This window comes from Nothobranchius furzeri, chromosome 10 (assembly GCF_043380555.1).
Source record: "Nothobranchius furzeri strain GRZ-AD chromosome 10, NfurGRZ-RIMD1, whole genome shotgun sequence".
Classification (NCBI taxonomy): Eukaryota; Metazoa; Chordata; class Actinopteri; order Cyprinodontiformes; family Nothobranchiidae; genus Nothobranchius; species Nothobranchius furzeri.
In genome coordinates, this window is record NC_091750.1 from 44615142 (window position 1) to 44636747 (window position 21606).

A 21606-nucleotide genomic window follows, 5' to 3' on the forward strand; every position below is an offset into this window, starting at 1 on the left:
TACATGTAGATGACATCAAGTCTATAATCATTCATTCATTCATCTCCTGAAACCACTTCCTCCCGTAAAGGTCTCAGGGAGCTGGTGCCCATCTCCAGCAGAGGTGGAACCCTGGACAGATCACCCATTCACCACAGAGAAACAGACAAGACACACAGCCAATCACACACTCACACCTAGGGACTGTTTAGTGTCACCAATGACCCTAAAGAGCTTGGGTTTTGGTCAGTCATGTTCACCTTTCCTCCAGCCTGGCCTCTGACAGCAAAGCAGAATAGAGTTGATTCGTCTGAATTTCCTTCGATCTTAAACTGGGCAAAGCTGGCAGCATGGCCTTCAATTGGCTGGGAGACCTTTCTGTCGACAGAATACAGCTGCATGGCTCCCACCACTCGATTTTGCTGCAAACAAAGAAACTATATTAGTGAACATGAAATACTCATAAGCCAACAGGTTTGGACCAATATCGATGAATACAGCTATTAATGTGAACCAGCCTATTGTAACAAAAGTTACAATAGGCTGAGGAGATGGTAGCACAGGAGTTAGGTGCTCGCCCCAAAAGTGGAAGGTTGCAGGTTCGATCCCGGATCCTTGGGCAAGACATTTAACCCCCCTTGCCTGCTGGTGGTGGTCGGAGGGACCGGTGGCGCCAGTGCTTTGCAGCCTCGCCTCTGTCAGTGCGCCCCAGGGCAGCTATGGCTACATCGTAGCTCAACCCCACCAGGGTGAGAATGTGTGTGTGTGAATGGGTGAATGACTGTGTTGTGAAGTGCCTTGGGGGTTCCAGGAGTCTAGAAAGCGCTATACCAAACACAGGCCATTTATCATCAATTTACCATTTTAAACCATAAATCACTACATCTACTGTAAAACTACCTGAGCAGAGATCCCGATGAGAAGCAGCCATTTCTGCTTGGCGTCAGTGCGGTAGTTGATGATCTGGCATCCTGCCAGGCTGGAGTGGCGGTCGAAGACTTTAACCGGTTGCGAGTCTCCCTCCATGCTCCAATGGTAGACGGCGTTGTCGGTCACCAGAGCAACTGTGTTCAGGGAGATCCACTTCCAGAAGGTAACATCGTCCGTCATGGTGTGCGCCTTCATCTTGCTCTTCATCTCTATGTTAAAGATCTGAAGGGTTTTGGCCGCTAAAGAGCAGAGAAAGCAAGAACCAGGCGAATGGAGAGAGGTAAATTTAGGATAAAAGTGGGTGCACACAAACTGTGCATTCACAAGGAAACAAATTTTACTGGATAAAAGAGATTAAAACTTGATCATTGAAGAACAAGGCCAAGAGTGATGGACAAGAATGCAGAACATGCTTCAGTCTTTGCCCTATTAAGTTAGTAGAAGTAGAGATATTTGTTCAACAGGCTAGAGTCGTGTCAAAATACAAACAGTAAACCTGAAGCCAACGTGTTAGTGCAAAGGATTTTTTAACGTGTGCATCAAAAACACGCTGCCTCTGCACAGTGTTAGCATAATGAATAAGCCATGACACTGGGAGAAAAGCCTATTCTAGAGGTCACCTATCTGGACAACTTGTGTCTAGACTCAAACCTAACCCAGACTCAGCACTCCACTTAGCTAAACAGGTCTGAGCTTCCAAAACGGTTTTCATAAGTGTTATATAATGTAATAAACCCATGTAGGCGACAACTAGACATACCTAAAAACGCACAAATGTATAGAACCAAATTTGATTGAGTCTATTCCTTTACTCTGTTGGTTCATTTCTTTTTTCTCCCCATTCCAGTTAAATGGTTGTTTTTTTTAACTTAAAATGTCTGTTTTTTTATTTAAAGTTTAGAATGAATAAAAACATTTATCAAAACAAATCCTATATTTAGAAATGCTGAGGCTGAGAAACAAACAAAAAAGCAAAGTATCAGTGGTACAGTGGTAATCAGTGGCCAATGAAAAACAGTCCTGAAGATACTTAACTTTAGGATTTTTAAATAAACATTCAGTAATTTTAATTGGTAACAGTTGCACTAAAGCGTGTTATCATGTCCAGAAAGCAAACCAGACTCCAACTTAAAAAAATTCACTCACCTGCATTTTCTGTTTAATTAGTTGGCCGTTTTAGTGAGTTAAAACTATTAAAAAGCAGCATGACTTTCCCGTATGCTCATTATAAAATACACTTATGGACAAAGTGATGAAAGCAAGGAAGAATGTGTTAGCACAACCATCACGATCATTTTGTCTTAACAAAGCTACGGGAAACAGAATCATAAGCATTGCGACAACTTAGAGCAGCAGCCAAATTTAAAAGAACAAGCACAGGGATTCTTTCCCAGATCATATCATGCATCATCTCCTTCAACAGGTTAAGGCTCTTACAGTGTTGTGTTGCAAGGTTGGCTTTTAAAGAATAATTTAAAAAGGACAGACAACGGCCTGAAATGAAGAGGACCTGTCTAAACTGAGTATTTATGCCCGTCCAATTCTTCTAGTTTCTTGATTTGTATCTTTCTTCACAAGAACACAGCTCAGACTATCCGTTACTAAAGAAAGATGGCAACTGAATTGCTCAACTGTGTATGATGAAATGTCATTAGTCAGTTTCAGACACAGTGTCACACCTATCATGTTTTACAACCAAGTCTCTGCCATCCAAAAACGGCTTTCTCTCTTTGCATTTGAATTGATCTAGAATACATTTATCAATCCATCAAATTACCCTGAAATGGTTACACTTGTGCTGCGTCACACAGTAAATAAGATGGGTTACATTTTGTGTCCGTGTTAGCGCCGTAAAAACCGTCACGCTAATAGATCTTTCAAGCATGCACTGGTCAACATCAGTTAAATTAACTTTAACACTCCAACAACAAAAAAATGTTTGCAACTAATTTTCCCTAATTGGTCAATACCGTAAATCCTCTAATATTGGCCTCCATTACCGATCGGGTCTCTACATAAGCCGGTCTCGCGGTCAGCGGGCGTAATTAAAGGCTGGTCTCTCATTGTGGCTATTATTACCTTCATCACAGGTAAGGGTATACTAAAGGATTTTTACGGCGTTTTAATGAACAGTTATTTAGAAACATAGCTACAAAAACAGCAAGTAAACATCTTGATAGTGTTTTCAAGCGTCCTTACCGCAAATAGCTTGTAGAATGCTAATGTTTTTAGCCGTTAGTTCAATGTTGTAACGTGGAACTGCGAAGGATGAGGATTAAACAGATGGATTTTTTTTAAATACTTCAAACCAAACAAGACACAAAGGGTTAAACTTCAGAGCGGTAAGGTGTCTTGACTTTTGTTGTGAATCAACAACCTAATTATCACCAAGTGTTTACAGAGCACTACCGGCATGCATGCTACTATTGGTACCATACTGGGATTTAGCCTGAAACAATGGCGTTTGTTGTTAATGTTCTACATGCATACGTACATACAATGTTAACTGTACATTTTCAATAAACAAACCTAGTGTTTTATGGACACAAAATCTTGTTTTTATTCATTCTACTGGTAGTTTATTTTATTCAAATTGAAACTGAGGCCTGCCTCTAATTCTGGCCTCCTTGCAATAAAGGCCCAAACCAGGATGCGCTTGAGAAAATAAAGGCCCAGGCCTGTATTAGAGGATTTACAGTATTTAAGATAACAGAATGGACCAACTAAGTTCCTAAAAGTTCTCTAAACACAGACCTTCACTGTTAAAAATCACATGTCTGTCAACAGTTGCAGAATGTGTAAACCATTATCAAGCAAGCTGGAAGACAAGTGAAAACAGATTTGAGTCATTTAAACTTCACAGAGATGAATGAGCAGACAATTTTGAGATGGAAACAAAGAAAACAAGAATTATAATGAAATTGTCTGACCCACATTATTAACAAATGAACAAGTTTTGAATCATTTACACTTACAAAAATGATGTAATGCCAGCAAGCTGTAAGGTTGTGAAAGCTAAATCCTGTTTACAAAAGACTTTCGCAATGGACCAGAATTAGTAAAAAAAAGAAAACTTTCAGAAAAATTTGGTTCAACTTGTTAAAACAAACTGAAAAATTTTCAAACCTTAAGAGTAAAAGAGCAAAATATACCCCAAAAATGTATTTAATTCAGGTTTGCATGCTGTAAACGTTTACTACAGAGATACATATTAGCATCATTTGATAGCAGATCTATTTGCTCAGCACTGGTCATACTAGTCTTAAAACAGGATTTCACTTCCACAATAAGTATTTAAATTTCAACTCACCGTCTGCAAACATAAGAAAGCAGTAACGAAAACAAAAACACAAAAGACAAAAACAAAAAAGTCAAAGCAATAATGGATGTTGAACAAAAACAATAACTGCTAGTGTCAGACAAATGTTGAAAATCTATGTAGGCCTATAAAAACCACAACTGAATGTATATGGACATTTAAAGATGGAAATTTTATGTAGTTTTTATTAATATTTAATGAATAATGTTGATATGTAGGAGATGTGCAAAAGGTGCAAGTAGGGCTGGGTACTGAAACAAGGTACCTCTTCAACACCAACTGAAAACATTGTGTAGGTACTGGTCCTAGAACTGGGCGATGGAAAAAGCAATAAAATAACTTTTACTCAATAGACGTTAGAGAACACTGACGTAAAGAAGAGATGAATAACCAGTTGCTCCGTGTTGGACCAATTGTAGCTGAAATACGGCCACACATACGGTACAGTAGCAGTCGGGCATGCTAACTGCTAATGTTGGTGCAGCTGTAGCCTGTTACTACAGACAACCGGTAGGAGATCACTGAGAAAAATGGAGAAAAAAAATACTGCCCCGAAAGAAAAAAAATATGGCACGACAGGACAGTTCACCATCTACAATACTTCCTGTAGCCAGGCACGCCATGTGTCTGCATGCTATTGGACAACAAACAATATGACACACTCATGGATGCCAGTCAACGGGGTAGTCCACCACACACTATCGAAGGAGACGTAAATATATCCTTTTCCTAAATAAAGGACTTAAGTATCTCTATTTGCCCTTGACTCAAAGAAAAGTCCAAGTCAAAATAAGCCAAAGTTGACAAAGTTGTTTCAAATGAGCACATCATCCCACCCACCAAACCAATCGTGCGCTGTGACTGGCACAATACAATACTGTTTAGGCCAATGGTAGGCTTCCTGTGGAGCTTGGCTAGACCAACATGCAGTGCAAAATAATTTTGCTTTGGCTGCGATTTGTCTAGGCAGCATGTCCTGAGACCATCTCTTAATGCAGATGACATTCAACTGTACATGTCCTTTCAGCCCCATGAGACATCTAAGCTGCAGCTGCTTAGACTATAAAACCTGGATGGTGGGAACTTTCTACAGCTGAATGAAGATAAGACTGAGATCCTCATCTGTGCTCTAGACAAGCTGGTTCCCAAAGTCAGAGACTTTCAAGGTCATCTCAATTCTCACACCAAACCCTCTGTCAAGAATCTTGGTGTGACCTTTGACCCAGCTCTCACCCTGGATTCTCATGTCAGTTCTCTTGTTCGCTCTTCCTTCTTCCATCTCAGGAACATTGCTAAGCTGAGTCCCATTCTGTCCCGCTCTGAACTTGAGACAGTTATCCACACTTTCATCTCCTCACGCTTAGACAACTACAACTCTCTTTTCACTTGTCTGAGCAGAACCTCCTTGTTGTGGTTCAGCAAGTGCCTTAAGTCTAGTGATCAAAGCCTACTAGTTGTGCAGTAAGGTTGGGCGATTGGATGAAATTACCAACCATCAGGACCCTGTTCTTGCCGTTTTTACAAGCAATATATATTTCATGCCAATAATTTAGTCTCACGGATAGGTCATCTCAAACTTCCATGTCAATTGCATATGCATGATATACCTCATTTGAATGCTAGGATTCTTGATTGTATTGATAAATGGCAATCAATGATACAACTATGACTGTAGAGACAGTAAATGCTTTTGTCAAACGTAGAAATAAAAATTATGTCTAACTCACTGTTTGATCCCTCATTATTAAAAGAACTGAAATTTCAAACAATAGCTGTGTTGACATCCACAAGGATCCAATAAAAAAATTAATAAAATGGTTGGCCTACAACAACACTCATGTCCACTGCTAAAACCATTCAAAATTTCCCTCACATGCGTCCGTTTCGCCACAACCTTCATTAGCATCCTTATGCTTCAAAACTTTAATCGACGTCCCATCTTAGTCAGTAGCAAAAAGGCTACCACAGCTGAGGCAAAATCTTCGGCAATTGGCTGATAGTTCAGAAGAACCGCCCCCTCAAACCAATAGCGGTATGGAATGCTGTTGATTGACATATCAAATAACCAATGAAATTCAGAAAACAACAAAATGTCAAAGGCCCCTTGTTTTTCGCCCATAGTCGTTTTTGGGACTGATCAATATTGCTTGGAAAATATTTTTCCATCAGGCTAATGACCAAAGGCGTTAGAAAACCCAGCAGGAAAATAAGCTGTCATTTCTGTTTTTTCTGTCTCCCTCATTTTTTTGTTCATTTTATTTTAATCTTTATTTTAAGTTAAAAAATAATAATTATAAGTTGTGCTTGTGAAGCTCCTTGTTATTCATCTTGAACGCCACTATTGAAAGTATAGTTTCTTATGTTTGTTTTACCCGTTATTAATGTTTATTTAGAATCTAAACTTTTTGTTTTTGAAGAATTTTCTTTTTTCCTGCAAAGGATTTATAACGGTTTGCACTTTACACTTTTTTATTTTATACATACAATATTAGCCTTTATACTTTTATACAACTTGTGAAAGCCAATTAAACTTATTTGCTTTTTAGTGTCATTTTGTTTAGAGTAGGAGTCACCGCTCGTCTGGGAAAAGATGCTGGATCAAAAAGTGGAATAAACAAAATAAGAATCCACACACTTCAATCTGCGATTTAAGAGTTTATTGGTCAAGCTTTGGTCACAATTCCTGATGAAGGTCTCTGACCGAAAGCTTGACCAATAAACTCTTACACTACAGATTGAAGTGTGTGGATTCTTATTTTGTTTAGTGTCATTTTGTTAAAAGATTTAAAGGATTAAAAATGTCGTAATAATTTTATTTTTTTAGAAATTATTTCAATAAATATTGTGTAATTTTAGAAAACATTAATTTCCTTTGTCTTTAGCTTTCAGCAGATGGTAAGATGTCAGCTGTGTTTACTCAGTTTGCAGTTTTTACTTAGTTTAATAAACATATTAACATTTAAGTTATTTGTTCTTTCTTTACATAATGCTTAAAATTTAGATACCAAAAAAAGTATCAGAAATTGTTACGTACTGGTATCGAGAAAAATCTAAAAAGGTACCCAGCCCTAGCTGCAAGCCCCTTGGAACTGAGCTCCGACAGAACATCTCAGACTACTGAAATAGACACATACATTTACGTCCCTTTTTAGATGTCAATATAGGGCCGTACCTTTAAGTGCTATGACCTTGCTGGCTGGATTCATGATGGCGCTGTCAGCTGAGATGGGCCTGCGGATGGGAGTATTCGGGTCAGCCATGTCAATGATCACCACCTGAGCCTGCTCGCCCACTTTCTCCCGAATACAGATGAACTTATCAGACTCCATGGTTAGGGTACTGAAGCCTATGTTGGCCGGATTGATTCCCAAGTTTTGGAGCTAGAACAAACAGAAATGACACATTAGAGTAACATTAAGTATGGAAAACATTTGTGGAGACCATGTAAGAAAAAAAAAGAAAGAAATTAAACTAAATCATGAAAACACAGATCAGTGTGTGTGTGTGTGTGTGTGTGTGTGTGTGTGTGTGTGTGTGTGTGTGTGTGTGTTACATATTTTAACACAGTCATTTTCTAAAAGCAGTAATTCACAGCCTCAACACAAACAGGTTGCGGACAAAAGTTCCTTGTTGCAGTTTGGCAAGAATGATTTTAATTTTCCACGTTTGTGTAAGAAAATGCTCCTGGTGAGGGATATGAGATCTTTTTCTTACAGAAGGGTCCACAGCTTGAAACCCTCCGACTATAAACTGGGACTCCACTATCATCTAGAGGTGTGAATCTTCACTTGTCTCCCCAATTCGATTATGATTATTGGGTTAACGATTCAATTTGATTCGATATCCCGATGCATCACAATTATTTCATATTCATTTGTTTTCATCGATAAACAGAAGATGTTAGATAGCCTTTTATTTTTACTTATTCTTTTTTTTTTAATCAAAAACGTAATTGACACAACCTGCCATCCCTCAAAAGCTCTCCATTCACAACAGGTTAGGACAAAACATTTTAAACATTTAAGAAGATTTAACAAAGTAAAACAATCTGTTTCCTCGTTCAACACCACGCCTCAGGCTGAGAAAAAACACGCTTTGCAAAAACTCACAAAATCTAAAAAAGAACTGAAAACCTACAGGACACATAATGTAATAATAAAATACATAATGGGTTCATATATGAGTGTTTAATGTCTCTGAGCAGCTCTAAAGTCAAATATTTATGCCGCAGTTGAAGGGTGTCAGAAATAACACCAAATGAAATGTTTGACTTAGTTTGTCATTTTATTTGAACCCAGTGGTTCATCTCTGAAACGTTGGAGAATGAATCAAGTTCTGTTTGATGCAGAAAATAAAACATAAAACAAATTCTACACTTCCAATAATATTTAAGATGTGTGTTTTATTCTTCCTGATAACACCAGCAGAAGGCTGTGGGTGGGCTGGATTAGGATTAAATTACCCAGCTGATGGATCTCCTTCACTAACCAGCTAACTACAAACCTTTCCACTAACCTGTCCTGTGTGACCCTCATGTCCATGCTGTCTCTGGAGGAGCAGATAGGAGACAGATCTCCTGTAACCTAAAATGAACCAAAGCTTCCTCCCAGCTTCTCTTTAAGCTGAATTTAACATCAGTTTATCATCATGAAACAAAAGAATTAACTGGAACAAAAACTATCTTCTATTTATCTCTCCTTTTAACTTCTCCGTGTCCCTAAATGAAAGAGACAGATGATAACGCTGCTGCCGCCATCACTGACCCCGCCCCCTCCCCAAGACCGGATCACAACACTCGGTCTGACTGAGCGCTTCGAGGAGAAATAATAATTAAATTATGAAAATAATAACGCGTGTTTGGAGCATCGGTTTGGAGGAGCGTCCTCCGATTCTCTCTCTTGTGTGAGCAGACAGTCTCTCTCTCTCTCTCTCTCTCGCAGTTGCTGTGCGAGCGAGCGTAGCGCGCCACATGACAACCCGCTCAATTAACATAATTCACGGCCCAAATCCAACCGAACGGGCTGATTCGGTTCCGGTCTCAGGTTACAACTCCAGCGCTCAGCCCTGCAGTACCACATTAAGGCGGAACAATACTTGGTAAATGTGGAGGACACTCACTGACAGATATGGATGCTGTGCTGGTGCCACCGTTCAAAAAACAAAACCACAGAATCGAATGCAGAATCGTTTATGTCCGCATCCTGATGCATCGATTATTTCATCATTTTCCTCAGCTCTACTATCAACGCCTCAGCCTAGTTCTGAACTAATCAGCAGATAAAGCCAACAGTTCCAGGAACTGCTCAACGAAGTAGTGCCACCTTTTTATCAATGACAGGACACACCCTCTCAGCCTGCTCCACCCCACATTCTTTCACTAGAGTCAGACTGGGCTCTTTCTAAAAGAGACAGCAATACATTCAGTTATAGTTTCTTCAGCTGGGAGCTTTCTTCAGCTGAATGAAGATAAGACTGAGATCCTCATCTGTGCCCCAGACAAGCTGGTTCCTAAAGCCAGAGACTCTCTTGGTCAGCTTGCTTCCCACACCAAACCTTCTGTCAGGAATCTTGGCGTGACCTTTGACCCAGCTCTCACCCTGGATTCTCATGTCAGTTCTCTTGTTCGCTCTTCCTTCTTCCATCTCAGGAACGTTGCTAAGCTGAGTCCCATTCTGTTCCGCTCTGAACTTGACTGTTCTCCACACCTTCATCTCCTCACACTTAAGACTACTGTAACTCTTTTCACGTGTCTGAGCAGAACCTTCCTGAACCGTCTACAGGTGGTTCAGAACGCCTGTGCTCGGCTTCTGACCAAGTCCTCCAAACACACCCACATCACCCCGCTTCTCCTCCAGCTTCACTGGCTGCCAGTCAACTTCAGGGTTCATTTCAAGATCCTGGTTCTGGTCTATAGGGCCTTACATGGACAAGCACCATCTTACATTGGTGAACTTCTTAGTCCCTACACCCCCAGCAGGTCCCTGAGGTCCAGTGATCGAAGCCTACTGGTTGTGCAGCGCACCAGGCTAAAGACCAAAGGTGACAGATCATCTGCTGCTGCGGCCCCCAGACTCTGGAACTCTCTCCCCCTGAGCCTGAGATCAGTGGACTCAGTGGTCTCCTTTAAAAAGCAGCTGAAGACTCACTTGTTCAAGCTGGCTTTTGTATGACCTTCTTCAACCCCTCTCTTTATTCTGCTCTCCCCACCTATTCCACCTTCCTCAGGATCCACTGATTTCCCTCTTTCCTGTTCACTCTCTTTCTTAACATTTTTAATCACAATTGCCTATTTTTGCTCATTTGAATATATTTTTAAACATTTTCTAAATGCCTTTTTATATTTTAACATTTTTTTTGTTTTTGTGAAGCGCCTCGTGATTTTTTATCTTGAGAGGTGCTATAGAAATGATTTTTTCTTCTTATAGTTGGTACTAGCAACAAAAACTAAAAATAATCTAAAGCAGGATGATTTGGTCATGGAAAGTGTGATCTCAGCAGTGCAGCTGTCTCATTGTTGCCTTTGTTTTGTACAATAAACATTTGCTTATTAAGAAACTTATTAACTTATTAAGCAACTATCCATCTCGGCTGGCCAGGGAATGCGTTGGGATTCTCCCGGAGGAGCTGGCCCAAGTAGCTGGGGAGAGGGAAGTCTAGACTTCTCAGCTTGGGCTGCTGCCCCCATGACCTGACTCCGGATAGTGGTTGAAAATGGATGGACAGAAACATTTTAGAGCACAGGAGAACACTTCTGGTTTCGCGTCTTAGCCTTTCAGAATACTAAAACAATTACATCTAAATTTGAAATCCTTAATAATGTTTGCGCCTTAAGGAAATAAATGCCTCTTTTGTATCAAATGGTCTCATTTCACTGTAATATGACCCAAGCCTGAGCCAAACGGATCGACTCAAATTATGTTCCCTTATGTGTAAACCAAGCTTGCTTAGCTGGATGCTATTGATCTGGGGATCAACAGGACGTATTTTTATCCCAAACTAAACTCATTTGCAAAACAGGAAGAGGACAGCAAGGCATTCCATTTGTGATTCCTCCTTTCAGCCTTATTTTCATGCTTCTATCTACTAATTCTTTCCTTCTCAGGTATTATCTTTTTCTTATTCATTTTTGTCCTCATTTTTCAGTTAATGGTATTTTAAAATAATTTTTATATCATTATTTTTCTTGTGAAGCATCTACTGATGTCCATCTTTAAAGGCATATAAAAATTGTTTCTTCCAAAAATAATGGGGAAAAGAAACAAACAGATTTTACACTTGTGGAAAATCAACCAGTCTGGCCAGGTCGACCGGTTTTCTATGGAAGCCTTAATGTACACCACTAATGTAATACTATGACCCAATAAGTAGGAATTTGGGTAAAAGCAGGTCAAACCAGTGAAGCTACTTGTCCTAGCCTTTATAAAGCTCAGCTTTCAGCAGCATTAAGCTGCCAGTGTGTAACACCTGGCAGGTAAAGCTCACATCACTGCTTTACCCTTCCACAAGACTGTAGTAGAGCACGACAGTATACAGTGTCTGTGGCTGTACAGTTAGGGGCAGCAGTAGCTCAACAGATTGAACGGGTTGTCCAGTAATCAGAAGGTTGCAGGTTCGACCCCGGCTCCGGACAGAAAATTCTGCTGTTGTGTCCTTGGGCAAGACACTTAACCCACATTGCCTGCTGGTGGTGGTCGGAGGGACCGGTGGAGCCAGTGCTCGGCAGCCTCGCCTCTGTCAGTGCGCCCCAGGGCAGCTGTGACTACATCGTAGCCCATCACCATTCGTGTGTGAATGGATGAATGATACACTGTACTGTAAAGCGCTTTGGAGTCCTTACTCTGAGAGGCGCTATACAAGTGCAGGTCATTTATCATTTTATACGGAAAGTATTCAGACCCCCATCAATTTTTCACTGTTATATTGCAGGCATTTGCTAAAATCAATTAGCAAATTTTTGCATTCTTTCCTCATTAAAGTACACACAGCATCCCATATTGAAAGAAAACACAGAATTTTAGAAATTTAAAAAAGAAAGACTGAAATATCACATGGTCAGCACATGAACAGTCACAGAGTTGCCATGACGCCATTCCATTATTTTAGCTGTGTGCTTAGGGTCATTGTCATGTTGGAAGGTAAACCTTCAGCCCAGTCTGAGGTTCTGAGCACTCTGGAGAAGATTCTTGTCCAGGATATCCCTGTATGTGGCTGCATTTATCGTTGCCTCAACTGCAACCTATCGTCCTGTCCCTGCAGCTGAAAACATGCCCACACCATGCTTCACTGTGAGGACTGTGTTGGACAAGTGATGAGCAGTGCCTGGTTTTCTCCACACATACTACTTAGAATTAAGGCCAAAAAGTTCTATCTTGTCTTGTTCTATCCTATCACTGTAGCTTGTAATTCATAAACATGTCTGTTTGAACACAATTTCAACTGGTTTATTGCTAACCCATACATAATATGTCACCATTACATTTTTAGCTGTAGAAATTAAATATTAGCATTTCCAGTAACTTACTACTGAGCACAATGAAATTTATGAAATTTTACTGAACACAGTTGATCTATGGATATATTTAGCATGTTGTTTTAGAATAGACTTCATCGATCCCACAGTGGGGATATTCACTAGTTACAGCAGCACTAACACTTAACTCATTCACTGTCATTGACGACAAAAGTCGTCATTTTAAATCCATCAATGCTAATGACGACTAAAGTAGTCTTTTGATTTTTTTTTTTTTTTTACTGTGTGGGCATTGAAACGAGCCCCTGCACTGTGAGGTCAAACATCCCAGCTCTAAAGCCGATCATCACACGTCATGTGATCAGGAAGCAGAAAATCCATGTGTTAGGAGATCGTTTTGGGCCGCTGCTGTAAAAAAAAAAGCAAGGTGCGAACCAGAAAAGCTTCTGCCGATCACAATTCAATAACGGATTATGAAAGAATGCACAGATTCTTAGTGATGTAAGAAGTGAGTCTACTCTTTGCTTTGGTAGGTTTGACATCATCCTAGCGCTCTTAAGAAAAATACAGTAAAAACGCTGGCAGTGAAGGGCTTTACTGATCAGGAAACGGCTGGCAGTGAATGAGTTAAGAGAATCATTTGAAGAAAAAACAACAAAGGTGCATGTATATACACAACATAGGCAGTAGTACCTTTTTTAAATTGTTCCTATTTAATCCAATTAATCAAGTCCAGACCCCTTCTGATTCATCGATGATCCACATAGTTTGTTGCAGCCCTACTTGGGACCAAGTGATATTTTAGTTTGTCTTTTTTTAATAAATTTGCAGAAATTTCTAAAATTCTGTGGTTTTTTTTATTTTAGCAAATGGCTGCAATATAACAGTGAAAAATTGGCAAGGCTCTGAATATTTTCTGTAACCACTGTAATTACTTATCAGTCATTTCATTTGCTATACTTCACTTTTAAACACCAGCTTTTTGTTAGTTTTCCATCTTATAGTGAACAAATGCAACTCTGTTCCAAATAAACGTGTAAACTATGCAATTTACTTTAAAATGTGACTTATTTAAGACATCATGTCGCTGATGTCTTGAACTATGAACAGCTTTTATCTATGCTTGAACAGCTAAATGTGACTCAATAAACTGGAAAAGGAAAGGAGAACCTGTGGCGACATAGTAAAACCTAGTGTGGAATGTGGTGAAAAGTTTGCTGAACTAATGATTGGCTAGATCCAAAAGTAACCACGAAGGCCTAGTGAACAGGCTTTTGTTACCATTATATATATATATATATCTATATATCTATATATCTATCTCTATCTATCTCTATCTATATATCCATCTATCTATATATTTATCTATCTATCTATCTATCTATCTATCTATATATCTATATCTATATGTTGAGCTGCACCATCATGGTTGTCTAAAACCCTGAAGCCATTAATGGCAGCATTATAACGTTTTACTGTCAAAGGAGAATAAATATCTGGAACTATTTCCATGGCGAGAGAAAGAAGTTATACTTTTACCTTAAAAGAGAAAATAAAACAAGTCAGCAACTAAATGATTTTACATACACTTTAAATTGGTTAAGGTAACATTTTAAACGTCAAAATAGAATTGTTGCATCTAAAGAGAACCATTAAGGTTTTAGGGAACAGAACAAAAATTCAACGCAAATAAAACACCATATCACCAGTTCCACCCTCGCACAAGAGCACAAGTTATCAGCTCAGTGTGTAACCAGTGGCCTAGTGGTAGAGTGTCCACCGACACTGGAAGATCTGGGTTCGATTCCTGGTCGCGTCATACCAAAGACTTTGAAAAAATGGGACCCAATGCCTCCCTGCTTGACACTCGGCATTAAGGGGTTGGATTGGGGGGTTAAACCACCAAATGTTTCCCGAGCGCGGCCGTGTCTGCACTGTGTCACCACTCCCCCAGGGGATGCATCAAATGCAGAGAACAAATGTTGCACACACAAGTGTGTGACAACTGAAGGGACATTAAATTTAAAGCTGTGTAACTCACATAATATTGTAATATGATTTAAATTACCGTACCTTGCTTTGTAATGTTTAATTAGTGCTATAAATGGTTTATGAACTATATACATTTTTCACAATGATCGAGTAAGTTTTATATTGTTTTATTAAACCTGTGTTTTCTTTGAAGAAAATCAGTCTTGCTCAGCAGGAAAAAAATTCCTTGTTCATTTCCCGCACACATAAAGTTCAAGGTAAATCAGAAAAGGAAACGCTTTGCAATGTGCTGAGGCGGGCAGCAGTTCAGTGCAGCGCTCCACGGCAGGAAACCAGAAACCCTTTGTCTACGGGGCCTAAAACAACAGGCCAACACAGTATCATGGACCACTATGGGAGTCATGTGACCTGCCAGGGAATAAACTTGGAAAATCTGCTATTTGTGTGAGATAGTCAAGTGATAAAGAGGAAAAACAGATTGCTGCAGCAGTTCCACTTCCACTCTAGTTCTAGCAAATGTGGTTTTAAAAGTGTGACCCCCCCCCCCACACACACACACACACACACACACACACACACACACGTTTTAAAGAGGGCTGCAGAGTGTTGAGCAGATCAGCATCCTAGCCTGCCTGTCACGAGTTATCAGCTGGTCGTGTACAAGTACAGTTCAAAGTACAACGTAAGCTTCAAACATACGGTTTGAATGGAATAACCCAATGACCTAGCAGGCATTTCTCTATTAACACCAGCTTTAAGGAAATACAAGTAACAGATTAGATTTATTCTGACATAAACTCTAATCCCATCTTTACTGAGTTTTTAGGGAAATCAAGACATTTTTAAAAGCTTGCTGTTCCAATTTCCTGCAAATATAGATTTCCTTTGGACAATGCCACAGTGTTTTTGTAACCCACAATTAAAGTTGGTTTTTATTAACACAAAAGATGGCCCCAATAATAAAATGATTGGTGAATATGAACTCTATAGTTATTAAAATGTACACAAGATGTTTTGTCTACTTTTGTTTAGCAAATGTTGAGTCAATAAAAATGAAAACATAAATTACCCTAAAGGCTCCATCAAAGTACTTCAGTAAACAGAGTGTAATGTCTAACCATGGAGTTTAGTGAAAACTGTTGTAAAAACAGATGTATGCCTTTCTTTACATTATTAACAGATAAGCTGGGCTCCTGAAAGGTTTAGGGGAGGCCAGCGTAAACGAAACAGTTACCTTGCGGTTATTCCATAAACCTGCAATTTTTAAAGATTACATACAGCCAACCCAAGTAGGAACCAGTCCTACATTATTCTGGCTCTTCTCAACAAAATGGGCTTCTGGGTATCTGCAGCCTTTTCCTTTCACACCAAGTGCTCTCTTGTTGACTAGAGCTCAACTGTATTTCCTTGGTCTACATGCTGCTCACCTAAAACATCTGTTACATAGAAGTCTGAGTGCAAAGTACTGATAAAAATTGCCTACACTTGAACAGTAATCAAATTAAGACATTACATCTGATCACCAGGATAACTTCGGAAAAGATAAAGTCAGAAAACATTCAGAGTCTGGAAAGACTTTGCAATGAAATGTCTTTAAAATCTATTCAGGAGAATCTGTTTAAATGGATGATTTATAAAAATGCAAGCCGTGCAGTTTGGCTGGATGGCAGAACACAGATGCAGAGACCGAGGGAGTGCAACAAAAAGGAGGAAACGGAAAACAAGAACACTAAAGTGCTGACTGAGAAACTTTCTAAACTTAAATCACCAAATTTGCATCTAGTGTGTAGTATTCATTCAAGTTTTACAAATACATCAACAAATCTAGTCAGTTTCAATTTGTATCTTACAAATCTCTCCACGAGGAAAAATCAGGTTTCATTTTCATTTTTCCAAAGATAAATATACTGTGTATGTGAAGTATAAATTGAGATGGTGTCAGCATGAGGTCAAGATCATGTGACTCTGCCAATGACAATAGGAGACAGTTTGCTTTCTTTAAAAGTCTCTAGAGCCATTCTGAAAAAGTAAAAAACTTTATATTGTTAATCAACATTATGCTTGTTATTGCCAGGCAAAATGACTAAAATATTGTGGGTATTGATGGTCAACAACACTTACTAATGTGAGGAACAAAACACCTAATTTCAAGTGATTTCATTTGATGGCTGATAAACAAACTACTGCTGAGTGTGATAGAGGCAATGTAATTGTTTCTATCAGGTGTGCTGTAGCAGGAAAACCATTCAAATATGCAGGATAGTGATTCCCAGGACCAGAGAGTACCAAGTTATTTCACGCAGAAGCTAATGGAGTTTTAATTGCATCAGATGAGTAACAGGCTATTTTTTTTTATTATTAAACCAATTGTGTGCATCTACACACAGGAGTATAAATATTGGAAATCGGCCGAAATTTTTCATATCGGTGCATCCCTACCAAAAACCATGCTGGACAGTGAGTTGGAGACAACAAATGGAGACTAAAAACAAAAGTAGAAATGGAAGTGGTGCCAAATATACATTTTAGGAAACTAAATAAAAGAAACTAGTTTCATGTATGACAAAAAGGCATAAATTAGGGACAGGAAAGCCAATTTGCTAGCCTAGAAATCTAGTCTTACTCATTGGGTGTTTCTCAATGCCAAGGAACCTTGCCTTGATGTCTTGGTCCCGCCCCGGTTTCCTAGGAGATAAGCCAAGGCGTGTTCCAATGTTCATGTTCTACTGAGGCGTCAGTTCTACTTTTGCTAGCTATTTAACTAGCTGAGCAAGGGTACACAAGAGGTGCCTTGTACACTAGCCTTGGCCAAAAATTTCCTAGAATACACTGCGGTATTTTCTAAACGATGGCAGATCAGAAGCCAGCAGCTACTGCGGGGGCAAATTTCAAATTTAAATGTAACTCAACTAATTACATCTATCAAGTCGATGTCTAAAAATAAATCTTTTTTATGTCCAAAGCACTTAGCCATGCTTTGATGCAGCTTCTGTGCCTAGCAGGTAGTAACTCACTTACATATTTAAATTAACCAACATATACACAATCTAAAAAGTAAAAGGCTTGTTATATATTTATACTGAAACTTATAAGTATAAAATACGTTATCTCACGTGTCACATGACCGCTGCACTCACAAGATGAAAGTCTGTTTCATTTAATTCAAATTCAAAAAAACTTTAATCATCCCCGAGGGGCAATTGTTTTGATGTTGAGAAACACCCAGTAATTTTCTTCACATGTAAACGTCTCACCTCTGATTGGCCAACTGCAATGTAACCGTTTTGGCTTTTTTCTGAACCAATCACTTTCCCGTCAATTTCGTTTTTGCAGCTAATGCTAGGGATGGGGAAATAATGTCATGTTCGACATGCGTACGTAACTCAGGGTGATAATTAACTACTTCTGTGTCGTTTCCTGTTCAACCTACATGAGAATAGAAATACGTTATTTTATTGTAACCGAGGATTAGGGATGGGCGATATGGCCCAAAATTTTTATCACGATAATTTTAGGTATTTATTATGACAATGATGATTATTACACAATTGTTCAAATAATGACAAGTTTAAAATGTAAACAGCTTCTGTATTTGTACTTTCACTGTGCATAAACAGTAGCAAAAATAGTACAAAAAGCAAAAGAAAAGCATTTCTCCAACCTTGCCTTCAGTTGTTTCAAAATTACAACAGAGTACCATTGCAAGTGAAACTCGATAACATAATATCCTTGTTAATGTTACCAGATAAAGTATAAACTTTAGTGTGAAACAATGTTAATGGCGTACTGTTAGAATGCAAATATAATACTTAGGTAGCTAAGTTGTCAACACCTTTTAACATGGAACAATACATAAAGATAGTGCAGACACTGTATTGAAAATATACAAGGTGTCTTCAGACAGTTTACAAAATAATGCAAAATAAGACAATAATAACAAATCAATAAATTTTAAAAATAACAGTGTATTAAACTAAACACCGACACACTCTTGTAAAATGTAGAAATGAGGCTGACACAAACATGTCTGAAGTGCAACTTGTATAACACACATACTAGTGTGATTTGGTAGCTTTTAAGAGAGAACAGGGCTCACACCTTAAGATTTCTGGTGAAGAAGACCAGCATATTCACAGTAACTGGGTTCAAAAGAGACCTCTGGCATGTCACTACATTTCCAGCAGCGCTGAACACCCTCTCTGAGGGTATACTAGTGGCAGGGATGCACAAGTACTTTTTGGCTAAACGACTGATGTGAGGGAAGTTCACCTCATGTACCTTCAACCACGCAAAGGGATTGCTTTCAACATCTGCAAGTGGCCCATGCAGGTAGTGGTTTAATTCAGCCTCCGTTTTCTCTGCTTCAGAAAGCGTGTTCAGCTCTGCAGCTGGTTTCCTGAAAAAAACTCCAAGACTCTTCTTCTGTCTTTTACATGCATTCTCAGCTTCTTTTGATGATCCAGGTGACATTACCTGGGTGGCAGGGCCAGCTTCACTTGACATGACAGAAGGGGATTCCACCTCTCTGACCACTCTGGCTTTGATGACCAGGATCTCTTCTTGGCTCATATACTGAATGCGGAAGCGTGGATCAACAATCTTTGCCATGTTGAGCAGTTCCTGAACTTCTTGGTCACCATACTTGGTGTTCATGTAGTCTAATATTGATCTTTTTATCGTCTTTGTGAGATCTGTGTCTTCTTTCCATTGCAGCAGCTCACTGTTGAACAGGTGAAGGGTAGGCTTCAAGCATGACACCATGACAAAGTTTTCAGAAGAAAGGGCATCTGTAAATTCAAGAAGAGGCCCAAGGGCTTTGCTGACAGAATCTAAAATGTCAATATCCTGCTAAGTAGGCACCAGATGCCTGGTCGATCCGTCAGCGGCCAGGATTTGCTAAATGGCTTTTTCTTGCTCAAGGATCCGATGGATCATCTTTTGCCTTGATCCCCATCGTGTTGGCGATTCAGTCACAAGTTTGTGTGGTGGAAGACCAAGTTCTTCTTGAGCATTTTTGAGTGCTCGCTGCTACGTGCCATTGTAATGAGCCATTTTTGATTGAGTTTTGATACTTAAGAGAAACTGTGGTAATAGTAACACCTCATTGTTCTCTGAGGATCTGTAGTTGTGATTAAGAGTTTAGGAAAAACAAAATACAAAAATATGAAAAAACACCATGATTCTTGGCTTTGAAAAAGCATTCCGCTTACAGTCACAGCAGCAACAAATGTCTACAAAATATTATCACAGACTCCAAATGTAGTGGCCCAGACCTCCACTCAAAGATCAATGCCTGGCCTCTGAACAGCCAGCAGCAGCTCAGGAGGTAGAGCAGGCTGTGTTCTAGAACTCTAGAAGGCACTATATCAAATACAGGCCATTTACCATGTAGGCAGTTATCACTAATGTGCTTGATTTTCAACTAAAGAATAAAATAAAATATCAACCTTGATCACAAGTAAACAGCTCATGTTGAAGCTCACCATTTAAAATTTCATAAAGCCACAAGACCCTAAGCTGCTCGAATTCAGATTTTACAATAATAACTCATTACAACATTTACAAGATGATAGTGTTTTATAACTTATTACAATTAGAAAATTAGAATCAAACATTGAGCTTCCTTATTGTTGATTGTGTCCATGAGAAAGCACTAAAACTTCATAACCTGGTTAGCCAGGCTAGAGAAACAGTTGAAAAGCCTCAAATACCAGGTGGTCTGTCAATTAGAATTAAAGTTTAGAACAGCAGCTTAACTCAAGCCAGATCAAAGAGGTGGTTATTTTATAGCTTAACAGTATTTTTACCTAAGGAAACTTGGCAAAAGCCATGCCATATAGATTTACAGGCAGTTATTTGATCACCACATGAACACTTCTACAACCAACGTGATATCTTACTTCTGACGTGTTTGTCACTTTAAAAGAAACGGAACGAAGTGAATTCAAACAGGTTCGCTAAAAAGATGTGATTATACCAACCAGCTAACTGGCCATTAGGTTGTATGTGTAGATATCTACAACTTTGGGTCGGCATTTGTAAAAATTAACATCAGCTAACATTTGTCATTAATACATCATTGACAGCGGCTATGAGAAACCACTACAACGGCTTGAACTTTTTCTAAAAGAGGCCTTTTTTCTGCAGTGTGGTCTGGGACGGAATGGCGGTTGAAAAAAATTAACCAAGATTTTAAATGCGACATAATTACCTTATTTGTGTGAACTTTCCATTAATACCAAAAACTTTCGCGAATGAGTCCACTCCAGGTGTTAGCTAGAAGGCTAGTTGTTAGCTAATACGTCATCCACCGTGTCAGGCTAGTTAGCATAGCTAGAAAAATGCTAACTTAGCATGTTAGCGTACTCATACTTCTTGTACTATGAAACTGCAGCACACAAGAGTAACAATTGTAACAAGAAAGGGTACTTTTCCAAACAACTCCACCAGTCACTCATCCACGTACCTGCAGGTGCTCCTGAAAGCGAATTGGCAGGATCTGAGCCATGGCGGTTCCTCTTGACACCCTCCTCCGATTTCTTCTAACGCTAACACAAACTACAAATGATGCTTTCCGGTCCTAATCGGACAGCCAGGGAGTCTCTATTACAAAGTCCGTTGGTTAATTAATTCTAGGCGTCGTCCAGGTTGTGTTGTCGGTGTGATGACACTTTTCATTCGTCCTTTCGGCGTTTAGCTGAGGCGTTCCCCGGTTAATCACCGACTGCCGCTACAGACTCCCAGGACCTGCAATGGCGAAGGAGGTTGGTCAGCAAAGAAAACATCCCGGAAATAGAAGTTCACTGAACATGGCGGATGAATATGTATTCGAACTTCTTTTTTAAAGTCCTAAATGTTGCATACAATAGCAATTTTTTCGGGATGTTAATGTTAAATATAATTATGTTAAAATATT

The 21606-nt window shown here is 39.2% G+C and overlaps 1 protein-coding gene across 1 annotated transcript in view; it reads right to left on the reverse strand.

The window, feature by feature from the left end:
• The window catches only part of cltca (clathrin, heavy chain a (Hc)), a 39447-nt gene extending 18018 nt beyond the window's left edge, over positions 1-21429 (reverse strand). Inside the window, exons 1-4 of the mRNA XM_015960695.3 lie at positions 21157-21429; positions 7401-7608; positions 880-1148; positions 240-401 (exon numbers count right to left, since the gene is read on the reverse strand). Coding sequence (XP_015816181.1) covers positions 240-401; positions 880-1148; positions 7401-7608; positions 21157-21198 — 681 coding nt within the window. The 5' untranslated portion in view covers positions 21199-21429. The remainder of the gene's footprint in view (positions 1-239; positions 402-879; positions 1149-7400; positions 7609-21156) is intronic.
• Positions 21430-21606: the final 177 nt, after the last annotated feature.